At 40.7% G+C, this 26,739-nt stretch overlaps 2 protein-coding genes across 6 annotated transcripts in view; one reads left to right on the top strand and one right to left on the bottom strand.

The window, feature by feature from the left end:
• The window catches only part of LOC131134774 (neurobeachin-like), a 189,633-nt gene that overhangs the window by 55,201 nt on the left and 107,693 nt on the right, over positions 1–26,739 (bottom strand). For all 5 annotated transcript variants that reach the window (XR_013627937.1, XM_078792628.1, XM_058080378.2 and 2 more), the window contains 2 exons: positions 18,457–18,603; positions 14,294–14,430 (listed from right to left, as the gene is read on the bottom strand). Coding sequence is in view for 4 of the 5 variants with exons in the window: in XM_078792628.1 (XP_078648754.1) it covers positions 14,294–14,430; positions 18,457–18,603 (284 nt within the window). In the remaining variant the exon portion in view is untranslated. The remainder of the gene's footprint in view (positions 1–14,293; positions 14,431–18,456; positions 18,604–26,739) is intronic.
• Positions 11,951–14,083, top strand: mab21l1 (mab-21-like 1). Its single transcript, XM_058080386.2, has one exon. The coding sequence runs from the start codon at positions 12,305–12,307 to the stop codon at positions 13,382–13,384; it is 1,080 nt and encodes a 359-aa protein (XP_057936369.1). The 5' UTR covers positions 11,951–12,304; the 3' UTR covers positions 13,385–14,083.

The following is a 26,739-nucleotide window of genomic DNA, read 5'->3' as shown; positions in this document are numbered from 1 at the left end:
CGGCAGGCGTCACCATGAACGCTCAGCCGGCGAATGGCAGCTTCTCCTTTTCCAGTCAATCATTCATTACTGAGCCAAGTGCTGCTGAGGACTGCTGCCTAGCTTCTTTTTTTTTGACCTATCATATTACTGCCTCGGTAAATGCCTAATCCACACACCCTCACCACCACCCCTCCTTCGTTAGATGGTGTCAACATCCGACACCCCCTTGCCCCTGCCTCCAAGCCCCCCCCTCACCCTGCAAAATAACACGGAACTGACAAATATAATCATCTGGAAACAAGGTAGAAGGATGCAACTCTATCCATCAGTTTGTTGCTTTCATCATGTCCAACTCATCGACCACAAGAGTGTGTTTATTATTACTACGGTGGTTGGAGTTCCACAGTTCTGTGCAAAGGTCTTGGGTCACCCCTTGCTAGCATATTATAGTATTTTATGTCTCAGTGATCCCAGTGTGACCGAAATCTTGATTGAGGCTTGATGATGGAATTTAGACCGTTTAAAAGTGCTTTAAGTAAGCCCTACTGGGAACATGACATCATGGGTGTCTGCAGATTTCATGCTAATGAGCTCCATGAAGTTCTGCTGTGAACTGTATCTAACATATACAGTTGTCCCTCGGTTGTCCAGCCTGGTTAGCGCTTTTTCACATCCAACATTTTAGCTAAAATGGTCCTGCTTCAAAATAGCATGAGGTTTGTTTACGGCGTCATCTTAGATCACGGCACCATGACAAAATCTTGCGATACTGTTACATGATTGTGCAATGCATTGTGAGTTAAGGGTGCTTGTTTATATCAGAGTTGCTGCTGCCATAGAAAGATACACAACGTAACAAACACATGGACCACAAAAAAGAGAAAGGCGATGGACCGTATCGAGACAAGGGTGCAAGACCTCCGAATTGCACAGCTCAAAGAGAAAACTGTTGTCATTTTAGGAGGTATGTAAACATGGCATTATTTATGGCATGGCGTTATCGTGGCGTTGTGGAGACTATCACTGAGTGAGGACAAGTGACATAGAAAAGAAATGAATGAAATACTACTACTAATACTACAGCTAGTATTGAGCTACAGTGCTAACATTACAGCAACAACATGCTGGGTTAGTCTATTCAATGAAGAAAAACCAAACGATCCACCCCACAGCTCCCATATTGGCAGGCAGATAGTTGGCAGAGCTCCAGGGTCAATTTTAAGATGTCACTGGGCAGACACATCGAGTTAGGGGAGGTCAGAGGTCGTATCATGTCCACAAGCAAGTAAGTTTAGTTCTTCATGATGTTTTGAAATGTTCCACAGCCAGTGTTTGAGCGCCTCTTATCCCAAAGGGATAAGTCATTTTCACCCAATAGGAGTAAATAGTAGAACAAAAGTTAGTGGTATTACACCAAAAAAATGACAATTCAACAGCAGCTGAATGTATTTTCCAAACTATGTCTGTCTAAATAAGTATGATTGTCTGCCTCTTTTGGCCTTGGGGCTGATCCTGAGCCAGTGAGCGCCTGCAGGCAGGAAGCTGCACATCAGCACTTCTTCTTCAGCTTGGTTCATCACTTCTCTCTCTCTTTCATGGGGAGTCTGTTGTCTGTGCTGCTCTAATAGAGCCCAGTGAGATCACCACTCTAATGAGTGCAGCAGATGAAAGCGCAGCAGGACTGAACAACTCGACACGTGAATGCACACGCGCACACACAGGGTAAGCTTCCACCAATCGGGGATGATTCGTCCGATGTTATTTAGCCAAACAAAAGATAAAGCTATTCAGGCTGGAGAGATGTAAGCCAGATGAAGCATCTGTGTTTTGGCAGCCGGTTGCAAACAGCAGAAAATCTTTACACCAAAAACTATGCACAGAAATGTTAGGTTCTGTGCTCGGACCTGTATTGGTCAGCCATTATATAACCACCATAGGCAACATCATTATAAAAAAACTCCATTAGCTTCCACTGCTATGCAGATGACACACGACTCTACTCATCAATGAAACCTAATCAAACTCAGCTGTCCGAGCTCCAAGCGTGTCTTAATGACATTAAAGAGCTGGACGACCACAAACGTTTTACTATTAAACTCAGAGAAGACTGAAATCATAGTCCTTGGTTCCCAGCACCTTAGAGGCAAGACTGCAAATGATATCACTGCCCTAGATGGTCTTGCACTCACCCCCCACGGTACAGAAACCTTGGTGCCATCTTCGATCAGGACCTTTCCTTTAGTTCCCAAATAATATCAAGAACAGCATTCGTCCATTTGCAAAACAACTTGACCTTGTTTTTATGACCTCCAGGTTGGATTATTGGAACTCTCTAACTTGTACTAACAATTCTGACTTGTTTCGGGCTGGCCGCTGCTCGTATCGGCTATTTTCCCTTCGTGGCGCTGGTCTTGTGTCTGTGTGTGAACAATGTTTTTACTTGTTGCCGAGGTCCCACACTGTACTCCTTCATTTAAGAGTCTAGTTTGGAGTTGTTTTTTTTCTCCTCCACTCTCCTAGTGTTGTCCCCTTTCTTCACCCCCTTCATCGCCCAATCATCCCGTCCTGTCACCCCTTGTCTCACTGCATAGTATGTTGTATATGTATGTATGGATGATTGCACTACTTCGCTTGTACTCCTGTATAAGTGACAAGAATAAAGGGCTACATCATCATCATTGATTTACAGTATATATGTACAGACTGCCTCCCCACTTAGCCTGGGTCTGTTCAAAGTGTCATCCCCAGAGGGAGATTTCCTTGCCTCTGTCACAAAGTGCTTGCTCATGTGGGGTTTCAGTTGGTTCGCTGGTTTTCATTTCTGAATGTGACTATGTATAAAGTGATGTGGCACTAAATTAATTGAATCGAATTGAGAAAAGAGAAAAGTCACATTGAGCTTATCAAGCCATCGAAAAATGGCAGTTCATTACTCAAAACATCCGATTCAAGGTGTCATCTTAGATAGTAGGCTCAACTCATCACACAGCGACTAAACACTCAAAAGATAGCTAAGAAATATACAATTACAGTAAAGTCTCGTTATATCGATATCGGTTAAAACGAATTACTACTTATTACGATACTATTTTCATTTCCCGGCAAATTTCTAGTCTTTTATGATATAATTAGCTCCGTTAGTACGATAGACGGTTATTATGATAATCCGGTTACTAGGATGCCCTTTTCATCTCCCGCCAGCCAATTTGGTCTGCTTATATCGATACAAAAGCAGCTTAAATCAATCTTTGCTTAAGGATTTCAATACCAAAAAAGAACACGGCGAACGGCTGCTTCCAGTCAACTTTATTTTTCACACTTCCACCACCAGAGTGCAGCACACACAGCGGAAAACACCCGTCCCTCGCGCCTACCCCTCCGGGTGGCAACACCTTCCCTATCGATAGTTCTGGGGTGAATTATGTCCCGGTAACCGGTAATCACTACAGCGTAAGTTTATTTTTATTTACTGTAGTACAACATTTATTATAGTACAAAAGCATGCTAGATATGCAATCCATGAACTCAAGGAGAAAATTACATGCCATATCAAAGATCTGCCCACTTTTAATGCAGTTCGGCGCAGGATCGGATATATGGATAGTCCGGTTATATCGGTATTTTTTCCGATTCCCGAGAATATCGATATAACGAGACTTTACTGTATACCACAAACAAACAAAATACAACAATATCCAATAATGCATTTCTTCCCAGCAAAGCAATTTACTGCCCAGTGGCTGCCTTGCTGCCGGGCCAAAGAAAGCGCTACCGTTTCCTCACCTCCTCACGAATGGCACAGTATTTAAACGATTAGTAGTCGTTCTGAAGTATCGGAGATGGCACAAGATGAACATGGTCGTAAAATAGCCTGCTGTATAAACACCATGGTTCAAAGTTTAACAAAAAAGCAGCAGCTTACAACCCGGAAATTTCAAAATCTAAAAGTAGTCTGGACATCCCTGATATTATAAACAGATAATTATTGTTTCCATATTGTCAAATGATGAGAGTTAACCTACTTGAGCCCTATGTTTTGCTTGTTAGAATGCTGGAACAAAAGCTACTATTGCATATTTTCTTAAATATGGAGAGCATTTTAGAAGATTTGGAAGAGTTCCTGAGTAAATATTCTTCCTGACTACATTCAGGTGTATGCCGAGGGATAATCCTCAATGAGGATTCTTTAGCTTACTTCCTATTTTTAATAAATATTTATGCACAGAACCTAAAATACATGACCTTATTGGGCCTTACCGGGGTGTGTATGTACTAAATGCGTGAATGAAACTATGTCACGCTTAAGGCACATCTAACACGGTCTGAGTGTTGTTAATTACCGTATAAAATAAGCAATTGGCATCCTGCCCCATATGTCCGCGTGAGCGTGGAGGATGGAAATGAGGTGGGCTCCGTTTGATGAGGACGGGCTCTCCTCTGTCAAAACCGGGGGGAAGCAGCGGGCTAATATTAAGCACAGCTCAGCGCCACCAGAACTAATGAAAGTAGACAAAATGTCTCATGCTGCCATCTTTGTCTTGCATCCTCTCCAGGGGTGGGGGGTGGTGGCGGTGAACGTCCCCTTCTTTAGCTTCCTCTCCTTTTCACCTCGCCTCCTGAAGGGAGCGGGGGGTGACACCGGCCTAAAAATGGTGACGAGGAGATGAGCGCGGAAAAAGCAGCAGTTAGGGGGGCTGTTAAATTGGGATGCTGGATTGGGCTCAAGCTCATGGTGCAGACAAACAGTAAAATGGGTCACCATGAAGAACTCGCAGTGAAACGTGGTGGGACAAATTTAGCAATCTGCTCTCAGAAGAATTATGCAGTAAATCCTACAAAAAATATCATTATTTTGTGCTCTGCCTGGACAATTTTTCATCCAGAAAAATGTATAAAAAAAATTTAGGGACCTGCTTGGGTCCTAAGGCTCTTGAGTGTGATTTTTTGTTACAAAAAATAACACACCACAATCAGTGTTATGTCAACAATGCTATACAAAAAACATATATATTCAAAGGTCTAATAGCTTTCTAATTTCACTTCCCAATTTATATTTTCTGTATTTTTTGTATTTATTGTTACATTTCATGACTATTGCAAGGTGTACCCCACCTCTCGCCTGAAGTCATACCCCCACGACACTAATGAGGATAAGCGGTGTAGAAAATGGATGGATGGATGTTACATTTCTTTGAAAACAAGTATTTTCTTCTGCAGACAAGCACTGAAATATCACACTTTGTTCAGTGGTCCTTAAAGGCAACATGGCTGTGTGCTAAGTTAGGAGAGACAAAAGATTGTTTGCCGATAGAAGCACTTGCTTTGATAGCCTCAAAACCAGCCTCAAAACGTACAATGAGTTGACTCCAATTTCATATATATATCATCATAAGTCATTACTGGAATGACAAACAAGCGTACACGGCTTGAAAAAATGCATTCTCTGACCAGGCTAAAGGATACACCGTGACTCCAATTCCATCTGTTCATCATCTCACATTATCATTGATTAGTAGTAAGCATCTATACATTTTACACTTTCAACGTGTTTAATACGTTTGTTTAGAGCTTAGACGTAGAATGTGCCGTGAGCAAACAATGGCAATTGAAGAGAGAAGAGAAGGGTTCTGAAGGTGAATCTAACCAAGTCACTTAAATTGCAAATGTTGATCCAAAACCAGGGCACAACGTCAACATCCAGCTACAGCTACTGTAGTTCTGATTAGGGTTGAAGCTGATTAGAACATTTTATCTTTGACAACATGAACAGCATGTATGTAACATTTTGTAGGATTTTTTTTACCCCCCAATTTTATTTTGGTGTTGCAGAAATACATTCTTTCTATTTCTGTTATTTTAGAAAGTGAAGGTAAGTTGATTTACATAAAGCCTCTCATGTGATTAAGGGTTTTACAGACTAAAATGAAAAGACAAAAGGCTTCAATGTCACTTAAAGCGTGCCTCTCCTGGTCCCGCATTACATGCTGGAGTCGTCAGTTAACCCCGAGCTCTTCACATGATAAACCACGGACATAAATCACCGCACAAAACAAGGCGTACTCCTCCGATTCATTAATGGAAATGATCTGTCAATATGCTGCGGCCCATTCACACGTGTCAGCTGGCCTCGCCATACAAAGGGCCGGCCCGACTTATGAACTCCCGGCACCACTCTGCCGAGTCCATAAAACAACTGGCAGCGCCGCTGGGGAGCGCCCCGGGATGCCGCCCCTCTTGCACAGACCACCAGATGACACAGATGGGGCGAGAGCAAACAAAGACGAGAACCCCTTTGTGCAAGGGAGCCCCCCCTTCAAGAGCTATTCATGCAACAAATTGGGGAAATCTGGCCGTGCAATGCCTACTCTTACTTTGCTCTTTTATTAGCACGAGGGTTACGTCACAACCAGGAGTATCGTCTGATTTACAGCTGCCTCCTAAAACGTGTGGTTAAAAACATGTTTTAACAACCAGAAACCCTAGAGGGCGACTAATGAGGAAACTACCAACATGCGCTAATAATAATTTATTGTTAGGTAGCCCTTTGCAGGACAAGGAACCATATTTAGTAACTTCCTGTTAAATCAAAATGGCTGCTGAATAGCTAAGGTAGTGGAACCATGTGATTTAACCCAGCCAGTCAGTGATGAGGGATGATAATAATGAATCAAATATTGAATGGATCATAAAAACAATCAAATGATAAAAAATTGTCAAAAATTATATAAAATAATAGTAAAATAAATAAAAGTACATTGTGATTAAAGCTGATTTTTTTTATAGGATTTTCCCCTTTTTTCCATTGGTAAATACAAATGGACAGTGGTATTCATTTTTTCTTTATACAACACTGAAGACAAAGTAGTCAAGCTCGCAAAATGTGCCTCTGATGTAAAACAATCTATCTTTAGCATATTTACTGTCTGTACAAGCGCCGCTAACAATTACAAAAACTAAGGCGTGCATGGATGCACGTGTCCTGGCTGGTCCACCAACATCATAGCACACTACAGTTGAGTTGTTGTAATGTGGTTGTGATGACGGTTTGAGATCTTCCATCCATCCCATCACTACCATCAACATGATCTGAAAGCTGAAACTTGAAGTTATTACATATTGTGGCTTTAAGGCCGAGTCTGGATATTGGCTCTTGCTTGAGTGGTTTCAGTAGCAGCGTGGTTTTGTTTCCATGCAGGTCATTAAATAAGAGCACACAAGCTTCCTCTCATTAGGCCCTGTGCATTTTTTTTCTTCACAGTGCTGCAGCAGCAATCTGCATAGAGAGACATTTGTCATCATTAGCCCACCTCTGACAGTTGGCACCCGACACCTCACATCTCCACGACTGGCAATTATGAACCCTTCATCCCTTATTTAGGCAATGTTGCCTAATTTCATCACAGGCCTCCACGGCAGCATTTGATCATCGGGCTAAACCAACGATATATGCCTCGATCCTCCCTTTGTGTTTTAACGCCTGATTTTGGCTAATGTGACGTGCGGAAATTTAAAAGTGCCTAAACAACACGCGAGGGCTTCGGAGGGAGGCCCAGACGAGGATCTTGGGGTCAGTGGGCAGATGATTACAGCACCTACGACACACATGAAGATTAATCTGCTGTTCGTTTGCTGCTTTTTAAGTCAAAATTATGGGAAAAGAAAACTACAGCAACTTTGAGAATGGCACAGACCTCCTATAAGGCTCTCATGCATCCACACTACATTGTTTTCATACTTGGGTGAATTTTGTCACTCGGATTCACGATTAATTTAACTCAATGAAAATAATTTCAGGATGTGCACTAAAATTCTGCGTTCTCTGAAATATTTGCAGAAATCCATGGTTGTAGACCACCACCATGTATCCTATGGGGCATTATATGATGCAACGTATGCACTGCAAAAGTTGTTTAACCAAACCACACTTATCTATAAGGAAATTGTCTTTGATTGCCATTTAATCGAGAGTATGCTTAGTTTGCCAAAATGGTTGAGATCTCATATATACACATACAATTTGAACATGAGCCATAAAAAAACAAATAAAACTAAACTGTGACCTCTGTTCTGCACACAAAAAATCCAATATGCCCAGCAGTGGATGACAATAACAACTCATAGAGGACGCCCTATCCTCAACTGTGGCACAACTTGGAAGGTACACTCAAATCTATGCACAACATTAGTCTTTTTGTGTACCAAATAACACATTTGTGAAAGTGTTACTTTGGCAAACGCACATACGTGAGCCACATGCATGCTCAATTCATGCAAATGCATGCATGTAATTTATCACAAAGGCTGACAAGCGTAGCATATTGCAGAGGGGAGGGGTGAAGGGCCAAATGAAGCTGAGACAATCAATTACGTCTCTTAATTTACACTTTTCGCCACCTTTTGTGGCAGTAAAAAAAAAAAGACAAAAATTAAAATGCACATGTGCTCGTAAGTTGAGTGTGTTATTTGTTCCAGTGTGTGTGCTGACGTGTGTTCTCTTTGATGGAAGCATGTTGGCTTGATCCTGGAGGGCTGATCAGCCTCTGGCTACAAGCTGGGGAGGCCCAGCAGCGAATAAAACAAATGAACGGACACTATCAAAGGGGGTCCGGGAAAATTAGCCGGCCTCCTACAGAGATGCCATATTGCTTGGAATAATAATAATGTTCCATTATTAAAAAAAAAAAATCCCAATGACAATCTCATCTTGTGACCATTAATATCATAAGAACATCCCATGAGATTAAACTATATTATTTCTCACAGTGGGAACACCAGTGCTGATGTCACATTGCTGATGCTTTTAATGTGATTTATACAGAAATATGTCATTTTATTAAATCCACTTAATCTAATCTGCACATTAGCCTGACAGAGCTACATGCTAAATGTCCTTTTTTTTTGTATTGACGTGCTGCATTCTCTTCATTTTACTGAAAAAACTCAAATGTCAGAAAGATGTGTGACCTCGTTTATTTATTTATTGTTGGCTAATAGGATTGAAACTAAAATAACATATCATTCACTATTAGGATTCCCTTAACTCATAAAGATGGATAATAGAAAATTAAAAGGGTTTATAGATACATATTTTTCATGATGTAATGAGAAAAATATATATTTATTATTTCATATTAACTGATTTCCACAAAACATTTGGAGAAAATAAAAAGCTAATAATTTTTTTATGTTTTGCATTTCTCCAAGTTCTATGAAGACGAGTGCCATTTTAACCACACATTGTGAATAAAGCAGCAATAAGTAATAGCTGTTGCTAAACGTTAGCAAAAGGCGTCTGTATATGTATACATGTATATATATGTATACATACATACATATATACATATATATATATATATGTATACATACATACATATATACATATATATACATACATATATATATGTATACATACACATATATACATATATATATATATATACACACACACACATATATATACGTATATATATATATACACATACACATACACATACATATACATATATGCATATATATACACACATATACACATAGATATACACATACATATACATATACACATAGATATACACATACATATACATATACACATAGATATATACATATACATACATATACACATATACACACATATATATATATACACATACATATACACATACATATATATACATATACATACATATACACATACATATATATACATATACATACATATACACATACACATGTATATGTGTATATACATACACACACATATATACACATATATGCGTATATATGTATGTGTATATATACATACACACACATATATATACATATATACACATATATATATATATATTTTTTGGGAGTGAGACCCCCCCAACACACATACACACCTATTGTGATTACAAGAGAGTTTGGCTTAACTGTTTCTTAATTGTCTTTAATTTATCAGCATAGAATGCATTAACCTTAATGGCAAAATGAGAACATACACTATGTTCAGTATACATAAGAGGTGTATAGATGAAGTGGTCATTATTGTGGTCATAATTTAGGCAGAATATGTATTCTTTTTGTCTAGGGAATGTCAGTCAAGTACCATTGACCCTCCTGTGCCCAGCTGCATGTGAACAGGAAAACGGGTCTTCATAAAGGGAAAGGAAAAATGGAGGAAAAGAAGCCAAGACGTGTGTGCTCATGCTGCGGAAACAAAAGAGGCCTTCAAAACAGGGTCACATGCTCTGCTAAAATGGAGGGGTGGCAGCGGTGGTGTAGTTGGAGACATTGTATTGATTTACACAAATCACGCATGCATCTTGCCGGGTCAGGAGCGACGAAGGGGGGCTCTGTGCTGGAATCACAGACCTATATATCACAGCAGTGGAGGGTCTCCACCAATGAAGCACCAACAATGCTCCCAATGTTGCTGCCGCTAACGTCAGACGCTCGCACCGTCCAAAACGACAGCGATGCTCCACTTCACTGCGATGTATTTACAAGCACATGCTTCAGATTAAGAGGTGATAATCTCAATCTCAAAATTGGAAGAGGTGGATTGTGAAAAGTATCCGGTGTGATAGCTGGGAATGTTGGACGAGTCTGGTTCTAATAAAAGCAGCAGCTGGGCCACAGTGGGAGGGACAGCTGAAAATATGTCAATAAAACAGCAAAATCTTGTATGGGATCATAGTATGAATGCCCAGAAACAATCAACTTTATGCTACTTGTGCCCCTATAAATGACTTATTATCGTTACCATCACACTATAATCACACTTAATAGCATCACCATCAACCCACATAGCCAGGATAGTCAAATTACTTTTATCCATCCAGCTTTCCTCTTCTAAAATGTGGGACTTTTTCCTGAAAGTGGTTACAAAAATGCAACAATGCCATTTTTTGCTGTGATGTCATTTTCTATGCTGCTCACAGCCACTAGGGGGCACATCTGGAAGGTTGGCCAGCTCATCCAAGACTATAGGAGGCTGTTGCCCTGGCAATGGCTCCTCCAATGAAGTTGTGACTGAAAGCAGAGACTTGCCAAAATACATCTAAATCTTCTTTAGCTGATGCATGAAGCTCATGGAGGGGAGCAACACAAGTTTCAAGTTTAAGATGATCCTCCAAACTAAACAAAATCACATCTTAAAGTGCTTAATTATGAAATAGTCAAAAGCAGATTATTGGCAGCATAATTAGTTACTTAGTGTTATGTAGACACACATAACCATAATGTTATTATCTTATAATCTATAGAGATGTATTAAAAATAACTCTTCTAGTACCTCTTAAAAAAGATTTGAAAATATCACATAATTAAAGAAGTAATAATTATGATAAAGAGCTAAACCATTATAAATGGGCGCAGTAATTTTCAAGTTGACAAAAAGCTACTTTTTACTTATTTATTTTTATTATTCATACAAAGTAATTGCTATAAAATAATTGAACATCTTAATCTGTGAGAAAGTTAGACTAACTCCTTCCTGTATTTTCCAACACAATTCCAGTTTCTAAAACAGATTTTTTCACATGCACATACGTATAATTGAATTCACATAATCCAATTCGATTCCCTTAACAGAAGAAATCCAAATAAGTATTCACATTGTAATGCAGAATCACGCCCAGTGTAAAAATAAAGTAAAATAAAATTAATATCGGTGGTAAATTAAGCCTTAATTCTATAAACGCACACAAAAGGCAATTAAATCCAGAAGGGTGGGGAAAACATCGTAAAAATGTAAAGAAAAGTGTTTTTGTTTCCTTCCATGTGCGTGGGTATAGCCTATATTTCCTCTGCTGGTTATATACTACTACAGTATTATTTGGGACGTGTATATATAAACAGCAGTAGTTTGCTGATGAAGTGGGCTGCATGCAGTGACGCATCGTGCAGCCATTGGCCAACCTGCTGACAACTCCTCCCTTATAATAAGCCAGTGTGTGTGTGTGCGTGGGTCTGTGTGTGTGTGTGTTGTAAAGACAGCAAATAGCGAGACCGTGCGAGAACATTCCACTCTGCGCAAAGCATGCACACTTTTTCAATGTGCACATGACAGCAGCAAGCAGAGAGATTTTCTAGTGAGGACTTTTCTGCCTCTTACAATCATAATAATCATAATAATGCTCACTTGCCTGCACATGAGCGCTGAAGAGTGAGTGCGCTCCGTGCACATCTTTTCACAGCCGTCTTATAAATAGACATTCTATTTTTTTCTTTTTAAATAGCTTCCCTTTCTTCTCTAAAATTGGCTCCCGTACAAACTGCCGCGTTGGATCCGTCGGCGTACTGCGAGACTCCGGTGTACAATCCGGATCTCTGCCCCAACATGATAGCCGCGCAGGCCAAGCTGGTGTACCACCTCAACAAATACTACAACGAGAAATGCCAGTCGCGCAAGGCGGCCATCTCCAAGACCATCCGGGAGGTGTGCAAGGTGGTGTCGGACGTGCTGAAGGAGGTGGAGGTTCAGGAGCCGCGCTTCATCAGCTCCCTCAGCGAGATGGATAACCGCTTCGAGGGGCTGGAGGTCATCTCGCCCACCGAGTTCGAGGTGGTGCTCTACCTCAACCAGATGGGAGTCTTCAACTTCGTGGACGACGGCTCGCTGCCGGGCTGCGCCGTGCTCAAGCTGAGCGACGGCCGCAAGAGGAGCATGTCGCTCTGGGTGGAGTTCATCACCGCCTCCGGTTACCTCTCGGCGCGCAAGATTCGATCCCGCTTCCAGACGCTAGTGGCCCAGGCGGTGGACAAGTGCAGCTACCGGGACGTGGTCAAGATGGTGGCGGACACCAGCGAGGTGAAGCTCCGCATTAGGGACCGCTACGTGGTGCAGATCACTCCCGCCTTCAAGTGCACCGGCATCTGGCCGAGGAGCGCCGCGCACTGGCCGCTGCCCCACATCCCGTGGCCGGGGCCCAACCGGGTGGCAGAAGTCAAAGCGGAGGGCTTCAACCTTTTATCCAAAGAGTGCTACTCGCTCAACGGCAAGCAGAGCTCAGCCGAGAGCGACGCCTGGGTGCTGCAGTTCGCCGAGGCCGAGAACCGTCTGCTGCTGGGCGGCTGCAGGAAGAAGTGCCTGTCGGTGCTGAAGGCTCTGCGGGACCGCCACCTGGAGCTGCCGGGCCAGCCCCTCAACAACTACCACATGAAGACTCTGGTCTCCTACGAGTGCGAGAAGCACCCCAGGGAGTCGGACTGGGACGAGAACTGCTTGGGGGACCGCCTGAACGGGATTCTATTGCAGCTCATCTCCTGTTTGCAGTGCAGGAGGTGTCCGCACTACTTCCTCCCCAACTTAGACCTCTTCCAGGGAAAACCGCACTCGGCTCTGGAGAACGCCGCCAAACAGACGTGGCGATTGGCGAGAGAGATACTGACCAACCCCAAAAGCTTGGAGAAACTCTGAGGTAACACTAGGAGGTGACACTCCATGAAGCATATTGTGGCGTAACGGCCACATTTGCAAACCTCTTTAGGCGTTCCATAACATTTTTAATGACATTTTCTCGTTCAAATGTCCCTCTGATCGGGACACATTTCCAAAATGGCACGAAAACACATTTGGCCCCGATACTAATTTTCCAAAGTATGAATAACGTTAAAATTCCCTTGAAAAGACTTGAAAAAAAAACACACATACGCGATGTACATTTGATACTGTAAATGTGTTGATAGGTTGTGCTTCCAGTGGTCTGAGATTGTGAATGTTGTTCTGTGACACCTGTTTAACCATTATTTGCTTCATCTGCTATAGAAAAACAAAACATTAATTTATATTTGCATCAGTGCTAGTCTGTCCTCCTATTCGTTTACATTTTGAGTGTAAAAAAAACAAAAACATTCCATCAATTTACTTGAATTTTTAATTTAAGGTACTTTTTACTGGCTGTTTTTTTTATTATTATTATGTTTCCTCTACCATGCTTTTTAGGCCTACCTGATTTTTGTTTTTTAAATGACGACATATATAAATATAGTAAATATATATTACGTTCAAATTGAAAAAGAAATGCACTTGAAATACACTGGATTATAACATGTGTGATCCTTTTTTTAATTTGTCCTCCACTTAATTTAAAGAGCTAATAAAACGAGTTGTTATATATTTGTTGGCTTTTTATTGAACGTGTTTGTCAAAAGTTAGACTCTAATAATAACACGGGGATATCGTTTCAATTCATCATTTCTAAAGTAAATTCACCAATATTATACACAAAACGTCATTAAATAAGGACAATTGATTTACACAAAATTACCAGCTGTAATTGAGCCTTTTTATATGACCAAAACGGCGTGTAATCATAATCATGCTTACCTTTGGGCTGACCCGTTTAAAGGCTGGGTCGTCCTCGTCCACCTCGAAGTAGATTTCGCTGGTCGTGATGGACAGGGTCCCCCGGGCCACCAGGCCTGGCGCGACGAGCTGTGCCGGGCTGTTGAGAACCACCGGGCCTGCGGAGAGAATGGCATCACATAAACGTCATTAAAAAAAAAACCAAATCTAATAAAAAATTGGAATTAATGCTGTAATAAAAAAAACAGTTTACACAGTTTAAAGGGAGACGGTGTTTTTGGAATTTAGCATAATTCGAATAATCCCTATGTGAAACATGAACAAATATTGTGCATTATAACGCCCCCAAAACAGTTATATTTCACATAAGGAGTGTGAATGATGGGCAATATTTTCCCCAAAAGTGCCGTTCCCCTTTAAATTTGCAGGATTTGCATTATTATTAATAAAAACAAAACACAAAAACATGCGCTGTTGCAGAAAAAAATGCTAATTCAACATTAAACAAATCTAAATGCAACACGATTCCTCCCAAAAAGGACAATTTAAAATGTGATGCCGAAAATGCATCTTGCAATCCATACAAGTGATGCCTTCAAGTTCATGTGAAGAGGCATCTTAGATGGTCTTATCGCATCTTTATTGTTCATTCTGGACCTTGCAGTGACACTGTGGCATCTGTGGAATCGGGATATTTATCGATCCCTTAAACTCAAGAGCTACTTTAACGTGCCATCAGTCTTCATTTGCGTGGCAGGGCCAATTATGGCTGATAGTGTTATAGGAATACAAGTGAATTTGGGCTCTCTGATCCCATGATGGAGATGCACCCCTCCCCCCACCCCACCAATACAAACATCCACCGCCCTATGTCCCCTCTTAAGCAAAAATCTGCTGGGTGCTACTTGCTGATGCTATCTGTTGTTATGCTGGAGTGAATATTTGCACACACACAAACACGTCATTGCAGTATTTCACCTTGTAACATGCATGCTGTGACATCATTGGAAGTAATCCCATTGTAATCCCCTTGATGGGAAGCATATTATATTTTATTCTATTATTCACGTAATGTGACTGTTAAAAGGTTAACGGTTTTGTGTGATGACCAAAAGAGACAGACAGACACACACACACACACACACACACACACACACACACACACACACAAGCCTGAAGCAGTGCAGCCACTGCTCATGCCGAGTTAGAGGATTAGGTCCCATAATCCCCTCAGAGATCCTTTCATAATTAGGCGATATGGCATTAAAATGTTTACACAAGAATAATGAAATTAAGGACAAGTTAGCACAGGATTGGGATGCGTATGTAGGTTAAATTCCCAGGCACTATTCGGATTATCATGGCAAATATTTGTCCAGGGGGGCAATTTGCCGAAAGAGAAGAACATGTCTCATTCTGGGAGACAGGGATTATCCGTCGTACATTATCCTGAGTGTAAAAATGCATATAATAATAAATGGTAAACGGCAAGAAAAAGTGTACTGGGCATTTCATTTCATACATTTGCACTTTGACAGAGCAGCTGCATTGAAAATACTGCACACGTAAGGCTCAGTTTGCAATATGATATAAATACACTGTATCCTACCTACCAAAAGCCGTTTCTCATATTTTGGTAGCTTTATTTCACTATACAAGAACAAAATATGAGAATGACGTAGCTACCGCAAACTATGAACACAAATAATAAACAAGCCTGTTAAATCCAATCAAATGATTATCTTTCATTGTGGATAGTCTCCCTCTGGGGCTTGAGAATGTGCAGGTGTACCTAATGAAGTGTCTTACTGAGTGCACATATACTGCCTTACGAATCATGTGAATGCATTTCAAAATTGTACTTTCTCAAAGTGAATAAAACGCACACCCAGATTGTTTAGACAAAAAAAAACAAGACCTAAAAAAAGATTTATTTTAGTATTTCAATTCAAGCTGGTTTATATATATGGTCAACACTCAAATCCTCACTTTTTTGTCACTAAGGCCATCTTAATAATTGGTCATGTTTTTGTTTATAAACATATTTGAAAAAGCATCAGTTGTCAGTATGGGTGGCAAAGCAAATATATGAATTGGATGCTGGAACCTTGTATTTCTTATTTTTAGCGTGGCTCCTTTGTAATGTTCTGATGCCTTTTTTTAAGAATATACAGCAGCTGAATAAAAACAAACAAAGAAAACATAGTTTTTCCCCCGACCGAGCTTTGGACACCTCTGTTGTAGGACGACATAAACAATGTTTTGGGACATTAAGGCGTGAGTACACACATAATTTTTGTGAATATGGGGGTGAAATGCATGGGCACTGAGCTGGTTTTTATCTGAAGGCACAACGTCTCGAGCACAGAGGGTAGCGTCTATAATGCCAGAGCTTTCAGCATGGTGGAGGGCAAAGCAGGGCTTACAGCTGTCTCAGCCCCCCCCCACCCCACCCTTCCCCTGGCAGGAGGCGGAGCTTGGCTTCCTGACAAGGATCAAGTCCAGGATCTCTCATGAGGCCTGTTCATGCCTGGGATGATGAGATTTTGGAGCCAAGCAAGCGTAGGGTGAGATTGTAGGTTAAAAACACTCACAAAACAATACAAAGATAATAAAGATTGTGCAGGAAAGGCGGGAGCTCCCCCGCAGGAGGGAACACAAACTGCAATGTTGAGAAGAAAAGTGAACAATACTGGGATGGAAACATTTCAAGAAAATTATGGTCTAAAATTCCAATAAAAGGACTAATGCTTTTGGCTTTTGTGTGTCTATCCTTTCATTACATTCATTGACAACCGGTTTTTGCTCATTTGTTCAGAACAGGACTATCCAGGGTATGGTTTCCAAAATGAAAAGTATCCAAATGGGCCCTTGCAAATATGATGTTTTAATATATGGAAGAAAAACTTTGAACAACCCTGATCTAGATCACATTTGTGAGTTCACAGGTCACCAGTGATGGACCTAAAAGCCTCTTTTCCACTTCAACTCTCCTCACTCCGTTCAACTACTAGTACTGCTTCAGTACTGTCTAAAAACTGTGAAAAACAAATCTTCCATTTAAAGAATGGAAGAAGTAGGAAACACATTTTATCCAAGAGAGGGCTGAGGGCTGGAAAACGAAGAGATGCATCCATGTGGAGACTGTGGAGTAACACACTGCAGTATCTCAACAACAGGGTAAGCAAACGTTAGCATGTTTATTTTACTTTTAGCAATTAATCTGCAATAGCTACACTAAATGGTATCAGCTCGGGCCATCTGGACAGTCCTTGGTAGTACCTGCTTTTGCCAATGGCAAACAACAATTAAGGCTAATCTCATGATGCAATAATTTTCTTTTGTGAGGACAATGACTGTTTTGAATCCAGAAATTATCCAAATAATTGTTGTGTTGTTTTCTTTGACATCATAAAAAAGCACAAAAGAGAATAAATCTCATCGATGGAGAGTTAGTTTTCCCCTCTTGTGCATGTTTTCGGGACACATGACGTGATTTTGAAAAAAAAAAAGTGTATTCTGCTACAAAGCGTCACACTCGGGACTCACTACAAGAAACCACTAATGTCTCACATGAGGTTTTTAGTGGAGTTTGGCTTTACTGTCAACGACACAGTCCAACTGTTTTTTTTTTCCATCGATACTTAAAGTTAAACTCTGGCTAACTCGTCGTGGAGGTTTCCTGTAAAGCCACCCACAGAGGACTGATACTGCACGTGGACACACACACACACATGCACACACATTAAGAGAGGCTTTGTAAGGTGCCACCTCGGCACTGAGTTCTGTCATATCGTGTACTTAAGTCTAGTTAAGGCTTCATCTGTAATGAGAGATAATAAATGTTAGTGATATTATTATGTGAACAATGCAGTGCTGGTGATTGTGTGAATTTTAAGACTTGCAGTGCTTTGTATGTGTGTCTTATATTCATGTGCAATTATACTAGTAATATTTTACAAAATAAAACCACCCAAAATTAGCCATTAATCAAAGTTAATGTGAGCAAAAATTAAAACTTGAAAAATGAATAAATGTTTATATTTTCAGCGATGCTAATGTTTGCAAGCAAAACAATAAAGACAGGGAGTACATGACCGTAGACGACCACCATGCATCCCACCAGGCATCCACCAGTTGTTTATGATGCTATTCATGTAGCATGAAAGTCGTTGTTGACTTACCGCCAAAGTTGTCCGTCTCCTTATCCTGCAACAAACCGCCCGAGTCATCGTCTCCTTCCAGAACAAGATCAGTTTCAGGAGTCTGGCTTGGAATGGTTTGAGCCAGGACGGGTATCTTCAACTTGACTAGCTCGTCATCTTCTGAACCTGCGAGAGGGAATATAAATAACAATGTAAATAACAAAGTTCGATGTACAGCCCGTATCAGTGTCATCAGTGTCTGGGTCGCTTAGCAACTAGCCAGTGACAATGTCGGAGGAATCTGTAAATAAATAAATACAAAAATAAACAAGTAAATTTATTGTAAGTTATTATTAAGCTACATATTGATATTTTTTATAAAAACACAAATATGTGCTTGATTTTTTAATAACAATTTTATAACTATGCTATGACTTAAGGTGGAATGAAATTAAAACTTATTAGCTCACAAAGTCCTTCATTTTTGTGTTGCAAGACAGTTCAAGCATTCATTTTATTTTTATATTGTTTTTGGGCATTTGCATTACTTGAAAATACCCCAGTTATTTATATTTTTTGATAAATTTTCCTAATTATTTTTTACTGTGCAGACAAGATTTAACAAGTCCAATTCAGCATTTTCACTCAGCTATGCCACTTCACACATATTTACTAAAAATATAATACATTAAACTGAGTCTTTAATTGTTTAAATTAACCGAGGGACACTCTAAGGGGCACACAATGTTGAATAAATTCTCCTCTATGCTTGTCCATGGAGAAATAAGCTACACTGACAGTCCCTAAGCGTTCTTCACGGTGACATGCATGATAAACATGCAAGGAGACACTTGCCGATGCCATACTATATAAAAGTTGTTGACTGAATACATTTTCAACATCAGAGGTATATCGGCTTTTATTTTCAGACAAGGTCAACAATGAAAGACCAACAGATGACTTGCGAGGAGAAGTGGGGGATGGGGGGGTGGGTGGGTTGTGTTGCATCTCATGCTTGCCGTCGATTCGCGACATGAGCTGCTTTTGGATACGTGACAAGAGCAACACTGAACAGACAACACAATTAGCTTGTGTTTCCACCAGGACTTCATCTTCTTCATCATCTGACTGCTGCTCAACGGCAAAGATGTCTTCCTACAGTACATCCAGCAAAAACAAAAGGGGGGTCTCACAATGCAATTATTTTAAATAAAGCCCTCCAACCCCCAAATGGGCCTTGCTTTATGAATAACTAGAGGAGCTGAAGATCACACATTAGGGTGACACCTGCCTTATAGCTAATTTCCTCACGTGTAGCTTGTCTAACAGAGGTTACATTGGACTGTTGTCAAAATGGCTACTTAGAGAGGAAAAAACAAAAAAGGCTGCAGCTTCCTGCTCTGCCTCATGTCTAGAGGGCTGTTAGAGTTCGAGGCCAAAGCCTGCCTGCGGCATCATGAGATCAAAGTGTAATGTTAATTGTGTAAAGCATCGTGCTGAAAAGGCGACGAGTGAAAGGCCAGCAGAAGTGCTGATGTTGTGATTGGCACATTTGCACAGGCTTGACTAGGCTAAATACACCAAGCTAATTCTTGTAAAACCACACAAATCAACTGCTGTGTGGGTTGAGCTTTACCATTCGGCTTTCACGGAAAACCCTTTGCCTAGTTTAGCAAAATTAATGAAAAAATGCTGCCTTATTTGTTGATTAAGGTCAAAGCATTGGACCTTTGAAAACGGATGATCTTATAGAGTTTTAAAGGTTGCCTATTGTTCAAAGGCCTTTTAAATGACGTTTCATCAGTAATCTATGTCCGGAGAACCTATTTATGAACATGAAACATAAAAAAAGATTTATCATATCCTTCATTTGTTTGCTCCACCTTCGAGGAACTCAAATGCTCGCTCTTAAAATTGCGTCTCTGCATGACGTCCATCCATCTTCAATGCTGCTTATCTTCACTAGGTATTCTGGAGCTTGTCCCAGGTGACTTTGGGAAAGAGGCGGGCTACACCTCTCTGGACTGGTGGCCGACCAATCGCAGTGCACATATAGATAAACATTAATTCTCAACATTCACACTCAGATTCATACCTGTGGGCAATTTAGAATCGGCAATTAACCTAGCATGTTTTTGGAATGTGGGAGGAAACCGGAGTACCCGGAGAAAACCCATGCATGGATTGGTAGCACATGCAAACTCGGTACAGAGACAAGATTCGAACCCAAGTGCAACCCTGCACGACGTCATGAAGAAAAAAAAACTCAAAATCAGGCTTTGCTACACACCTCAAAATATAGCCTGGCAGCTTTGCCAAATATCGTCGGTCAACTAGCAGCATGGGAGTGGTAAATTTGATGATTCCTTTTCCTACAGTGAAAAGGCTAACCTAGAATGATGTCGCTGTTACCGTAATGTTAGCACGTAGCGCACATGTGCATATGCTAGTGCTGCTAGCGTCTGTATCCCCCCTTCCGACTCCTTCATGTTGCATTGTTGTACAGTATGTAACATACGGCATCTATTACATTAGAGAAAGGCATAGTTACAGTGTAAGAAGACACGTTGTTGGACACCAATTTTGGACAACACACTTTAGATGATATGTAATTGTGGGATGTGTGTTAACTCATGAATCTTTGCTTCTTTTTCCTTGCATTCAGCAGTGTTTTTAATTTCTTTTTTTGCAGTCACGCTAAATTAAACAAAGGCACAGATTCTTCTATCACTCAGAAATTGCACTTGAGGGCCTCGTCAGTGCACAGCACAGTGCTTCAAAGGAGACAGATACAGAGGTGTTCATCATTTTGTGTGTCTTCTATGAACAAATAAACCGCCCACACACATACAGTAATAACGGTGGTTAAATATTCCCTGGTTTATGGATGGGTTTGTTAGGTGCACAGTTTGACTGTAAAATAACAGACAGTGTAAAACCAAATCCTACCAAAAACCTGGTTGCACAAAAACTATAAATAAATTATTATTTTTTTTTTTATAACTGTCTTCTTGAATGCATGGTTGCATATTACTGTAATTCATTCTATTCAACTTTAGTCACAAATAACCCATACATTCAAGTTGCTGATCCAGAACACCACTGCACTGTCAAGGGTTCCGCTGGTAAGTATGGAACAAATCAGATTTAAAATAATATTCCATCCTTATTCCATTCTATTCTATAGACCTTCACTTCCTGTGCTGCTGTGTATGCAACCGATAGGCCAGGGAACGTTACACACATTTAAAGTATGCTACAGTGCATATACACAAACAGCCATCTTGACCTCAAAGGGAACTCAAAAAGCGCTTTAACTTTGTGGAGCTTGAGCACTGATTATTCTGTTTTATGTCTCATGCTGTCAGATCTCTGTAAATAACGTACATCGCTCACAAGCAGATCGACTCCGCCGTCTCTTGCGCTGTCACTGATCTGTGCAACCACTCCAGCATCTTATGGAATGTGAGCGCTATAGAGTCTTAAATATCAAATATATCTCTTTGGGTTTCAAACTCTCAAGCTCTCCCACGCACCCGCATTCCACAGAGAGGCTATTCTGTCTAATGTCTTCTCAATATCTGCCAAGGAATAACAGCAGTCTCATACTTCCTGTGATGCAAAGCATCATTCCGAGGCGCTTTGAGACACGCAACAGTAAACATCATAACTATGATTTAGAAGCGTTTACACAGTACAGACACTTACTTTCGGGGAGATCTTAATTCTGTGCACGTCTGCTCGAGGCTGCATGCAACACGATGACCATCAGTTCTGACAAGGCTACCACAGGAAGCCTTAAAATCAAAAGCTCAAATCTACATGGCTTACATTAAATAAGGTTATTATCACGCTCATTGCAGCAGAGAACGATACGTCCATCTGTAGCGATCAGCAAGCCTCTCACCTGATTGCAGACACAAGGACACCCCGGAGGTAAAACACCCCGTTAAACACTTGGATCAATATTAACGTGACTTCCATTTCATGCTTGCCCGCTTCCAATCAGCCCACAATATACTCCGAGAGAGGGCCGGCGGGTGCAACAGGGCAGGTTATTCCAGCGACACAAATGTGCTGGCTAAGCTGCCAATGTGGCTAATAGACAATGAGACAGAGTGTCCATGAAATGTTCACTCCGTCTCAAACACTGTGCACAAAAAGTGATGACAAAGGTTACACAACTGTGGTCCTGCTAAAGTTTTAACTACGGAATTGCAGTTTTCAGATACTCAAATACTGTATTGTTGTTGTAAATGTGAAAGCGAGAAGTATCAGCATCTTTTACTTGGCCTTTACAAGCTGGCATTTCCCCTGCCAGTTCTGTATAAAAGGCACTGATAGGGAATGGGGGTATAGAGTCAACCCAGTTTTATCAGAGCCATAACAAAGGTGGGGCAATTCCAGTCCATCAGGAAATTCTGTATTGTCGTTGTTAGGGGTGTCATGGGATAAAAAAACAGGAAGAGGATTCACTCTGAATTGGTTCAGCACATAGATGCGTCGTACAACAGCAGCTTGAGATGTGAGAGGGAGTAATCCTTCTCGTTATTCATACACTTGCTTTGTCTCTTTCAGAGGAGGCAGGGTTACTACATACTACATACACACTATACTCGGAAAAAGAGTGGAGCCTCGGGAAGAGCACTGCAAAGTCATGTAGGAGAAATTGCAAAGCCAAATACCACAGCCCCCAGTGCGGTAATATGAATACTGAACAATGCTGCCCATCAACACGACGAGCCAGCAATGTGGTGGCAATGTAAACTACACACAAGCTGCACACCTAAACATTTCCATCCGACCCGGTTTTACTGTTGAAAAGCAAACGTTCACAAGTTCACAGAATGAAAGATGATATATTAAAGGGAATATTACATTATTTTGATGTATTATTATTATTAATATTTTTTTTATTATTATAAACACTGTATTGTATATCATAACATTATTTAGCTTCAAAAATGTAAAATATAATTTTGTAATTTGAGGGATAGTAAACATTTCAAAACACCCCTGCTTTGTTTTGTGACAAAAGTTTGTCCGGTCATGGTTTTTTTATTGCATTTTCTTTAAAATTTATGTTGAGCTCATGAACTCCCTCTGGTGGCCTGACAGCCATTGAACTCCTTATGGGAAGAATTTAAAAAAATGTAGTTTATTTTATTTTATTGGTACTTATCTTGTATATTTCTTAGCGACCCTTTGAGCGTTAAGTTGCTGTGTGATGATTTTATAGTTGAGGAAAAAGATAGAGGCTCACACACCGGTTCGTTACGTGCAGTATTTTGTACAATAACTGGGGCAAAATTTTGGACAAAATGTTCATAGAAAACTGAATCATACAGAAAGTGTGGTGTTTGAAAACGTATGTTTGACTTTATAATGTACTCAGTTTCCTACTAAATTTCTGTTGGTGAATTGTTTCTAAATCCACTACCTGGTCCCACTCTGATTTGTATTATCATGTGAGCTCACTAGCAGCACAAAGCTAAGAAATCTAGAAATAACTCCTTTGAATGCACACAACAAATAAATAAAGGGAAGTGAGAAAACAAAGGTACGTTAAGACTCTGTCAAAGATGACACGGGCCACTCATTCAGAAGAAAAAATGTTCTTTTGTGAGGCAAAACAACAATCTGTCCACATCTCTTTCATTCCTTCAAGTGAGCAGTGAAGACTGATGTCTGCTGCGAAGCATGCCGCCGCTGCCGTGTGTCTGCCCTCTTCAAACAAGAAAAGATGGCGGCTGGGCGTCTATTGTCATATCCTGTTGTCAAAGCAGAAGACTGCATTCTTTTCGGACAACCTAACGTTTCTTCATTAGTCCCAGATTTGAGCGCTTTAATAATGACTCTCAAGGGTCTCAGATGTGCTGCTTTTTTCCCTCTACAGACGCTCTGTCAAGTCTGCATGCAATAAAGTACACATGTAAGCTCACCTCTGATCTTCTGCAGGGCGACCTTATGACAAAATACCTTCAGAACTAAAAAAAAAAAAAAAAATCCATCATGGCACTGATAGTGCTTGAAAATGAGACCAAAATAAGTGTCTCATTTCAACTCAAATCGCTGTCTCATCAAAGCTGGAAGACAGCTTCAACTTTATACTGTACATTATAAAGCAGTATAATTAGGATTTAGGATCACATTATATCTGGCTTCTATTGCAAAATATACTATTTTAGGTACAATTTAGGGGCTGACCACATGGGAACATTTTTTGGTTGAAAGTGTTTTATCGTTTGAGTCTTTCATCCACACAGAAACGGTGTTCTGGGTGCCCGGAAATTATATTTTAAAAATGTCTTCCAGAGTGGAACAATCTGGCAACAGTACAGGTGTTGTTTCCGTGTAGACATGCAAAGAGCTGCTTTCTGAAAACGGTAAGGACACCGCCCCTTCGCCACCCTGCCACCATCACGTGTCCAGAAGCGAGTGTTGGCGACAAGCCAAGGTAATATTCCAGTGGAAATATTCAGATGACTCCATTCTCCTGATATACATATACAGTGAAGAAAATAAGTATTTGAACACCCTGCTATTTTGCTATTTCTCCCACTTAGAAATCATGGAGGGGTCTGAAATTTTCATCGTAGGTGCATGTCCACTGTGAGAGAGATAAACTAAAAAGAAAAATCCAGAAATCACAATGCATGATTTTTTAACAATTTATTTGTGTGATACAGCTGCAAATAAGTATTTGAACACCTGTGTATCATCTAGAATTCTGACCCTGAAAGACCTGTTAGTCTGCCCATTAGAAGTCCACCTGCACTCCATGTATCATCCTGAATCAGATGCACCTGTTTGAGGTCGTTAGCTGCATAAAGACACCTTTCCACCCCATACAATCAGTAAGACTTTAACTTGTAACATGGCGAAGACCAAAGAGCTGTCCAAAGACACCAGAGACAAAATTGTACACCTCCACAAGGCTGGAAAGGGCTACGGAGCAATTACCAAGCAGCTTGGTGAAAAAAGGTCCACTGTTGGAGCTATCATTAGAAAATGGAAGAAGCTAAACATGACGGTCAATCTCAATCGGAGTGGAGCCCCATGCAAGATATCACCTCGTGGGGTCTCAATGATTCTAAGAAAGGTGAGGAATCAGCCCAGAACTACACGACAGGACTTGGTCAATGACCTGAAAAGAGCTGGGACCACCGTTTCCAAGGTTACTGTAGGTAATACACTAAGACGTCATGATGTGAAATCATGCATGGCACGAAAGGTTCCCCTGCTTAAACCAGCACATGTCAAGGCCCGTCTTAAGTTTGCATATGACCATTTGGATGATACAGAGGAGTCATGGGAGAAAGTTTTATGGTCAGATGAGACCAAAATAGAACTTTTTGGTCATAATTCCAATAAGCGTGTTTGGAGGAAGAAGAATGAAGAGTACAATCCGAAGAACACCATCCCTACTGTGAAGCATGGGGGTGGTAGCATCATGCTTTGGGGGTGTTTTTCTGCACATGGGACAGGACGAGTGCACTGCATTAAAGAGAGGATGACTGGGGCCGTGTATTGTGAGATTTTGGGGAACAACCTCCTTCCCTCTGTCAGAGCATTGAAGATGGGTCGTGGCTGGGTCTTCCAACACGACAACGACCCGAAGCACACAGCCAGGAAAACCAAGGAGTGGCTCCGTAAGAAGCATATCAAGGTTCTAGCATGGCCCAGCCAGTCTCCAGACCTGAACCCAATCGAAAATCTTTGGAGGGAGCTCAAACTCCGTGTTTCTCAGCGACAGCCCAGAAACCTGACTGATCTAGAGAAGATCTGTGTGGAGGAGTGGGCCAAGATCCCTCCTGCAGTGTGTGCAAACCTGGTGAAAAACTACAGGAAACGTTTGACCTCTGTAATAGCAAACAAAGGCTACTGTACCAAATATTAACATTCATTTTCTCAGGTGTTCAAATACTTATTAGCAGCTGTATCACACAAATAAATTGTTAAAAAATCATGCATTGTGATTTCTGGATTTTTCTTTTTCGTTTATCTCTCTCACAGTGGACATGCACCTACGATGAAAATTTCAGACCCCTCCATGATTTCTAAGTGGGAGAAATAGCAAAATAGCAGGGTGTTCAAATACTTATTTTCTTCACTGTATTTTTATACTCCGAAATTACTGGTTAAAGTAATTTCACTTTGTCGTAAATCTAGACAAGACAACTTTTTTCCCAGTGATCAATTCCAGTCAGGATGCAACTATTTACTAATCCCACATAGGGTGGACACATTTTTTTTCCACCTGGCAAAAAAAATTAAAATAAAAATCCCAGGAGCATCTCTGTGTGGACATGACCTTAGTCA

Source organism: Doryrhamphus excisus, linkage group LG8, assembly GCF_037039965.1.
Source record: "Doryrhamphus excisus strain RoL-2023G ecotype Guam linkage group LG8, RoL_Dexc_Guam_v1.1, whole genome shotgun sequence".
NCBI lineage: Eukaryota > Metazoa > Chordata > Actinopteri > Syngnathiformes > Syngnathidae > Doryrhamphus > Doryrhamphus excisus.
The sequence above is the reverse complement of the archived record's forward strand: the minus strand, read 5'-3'. Positions and strand labels throughout refer to the sequence as shown.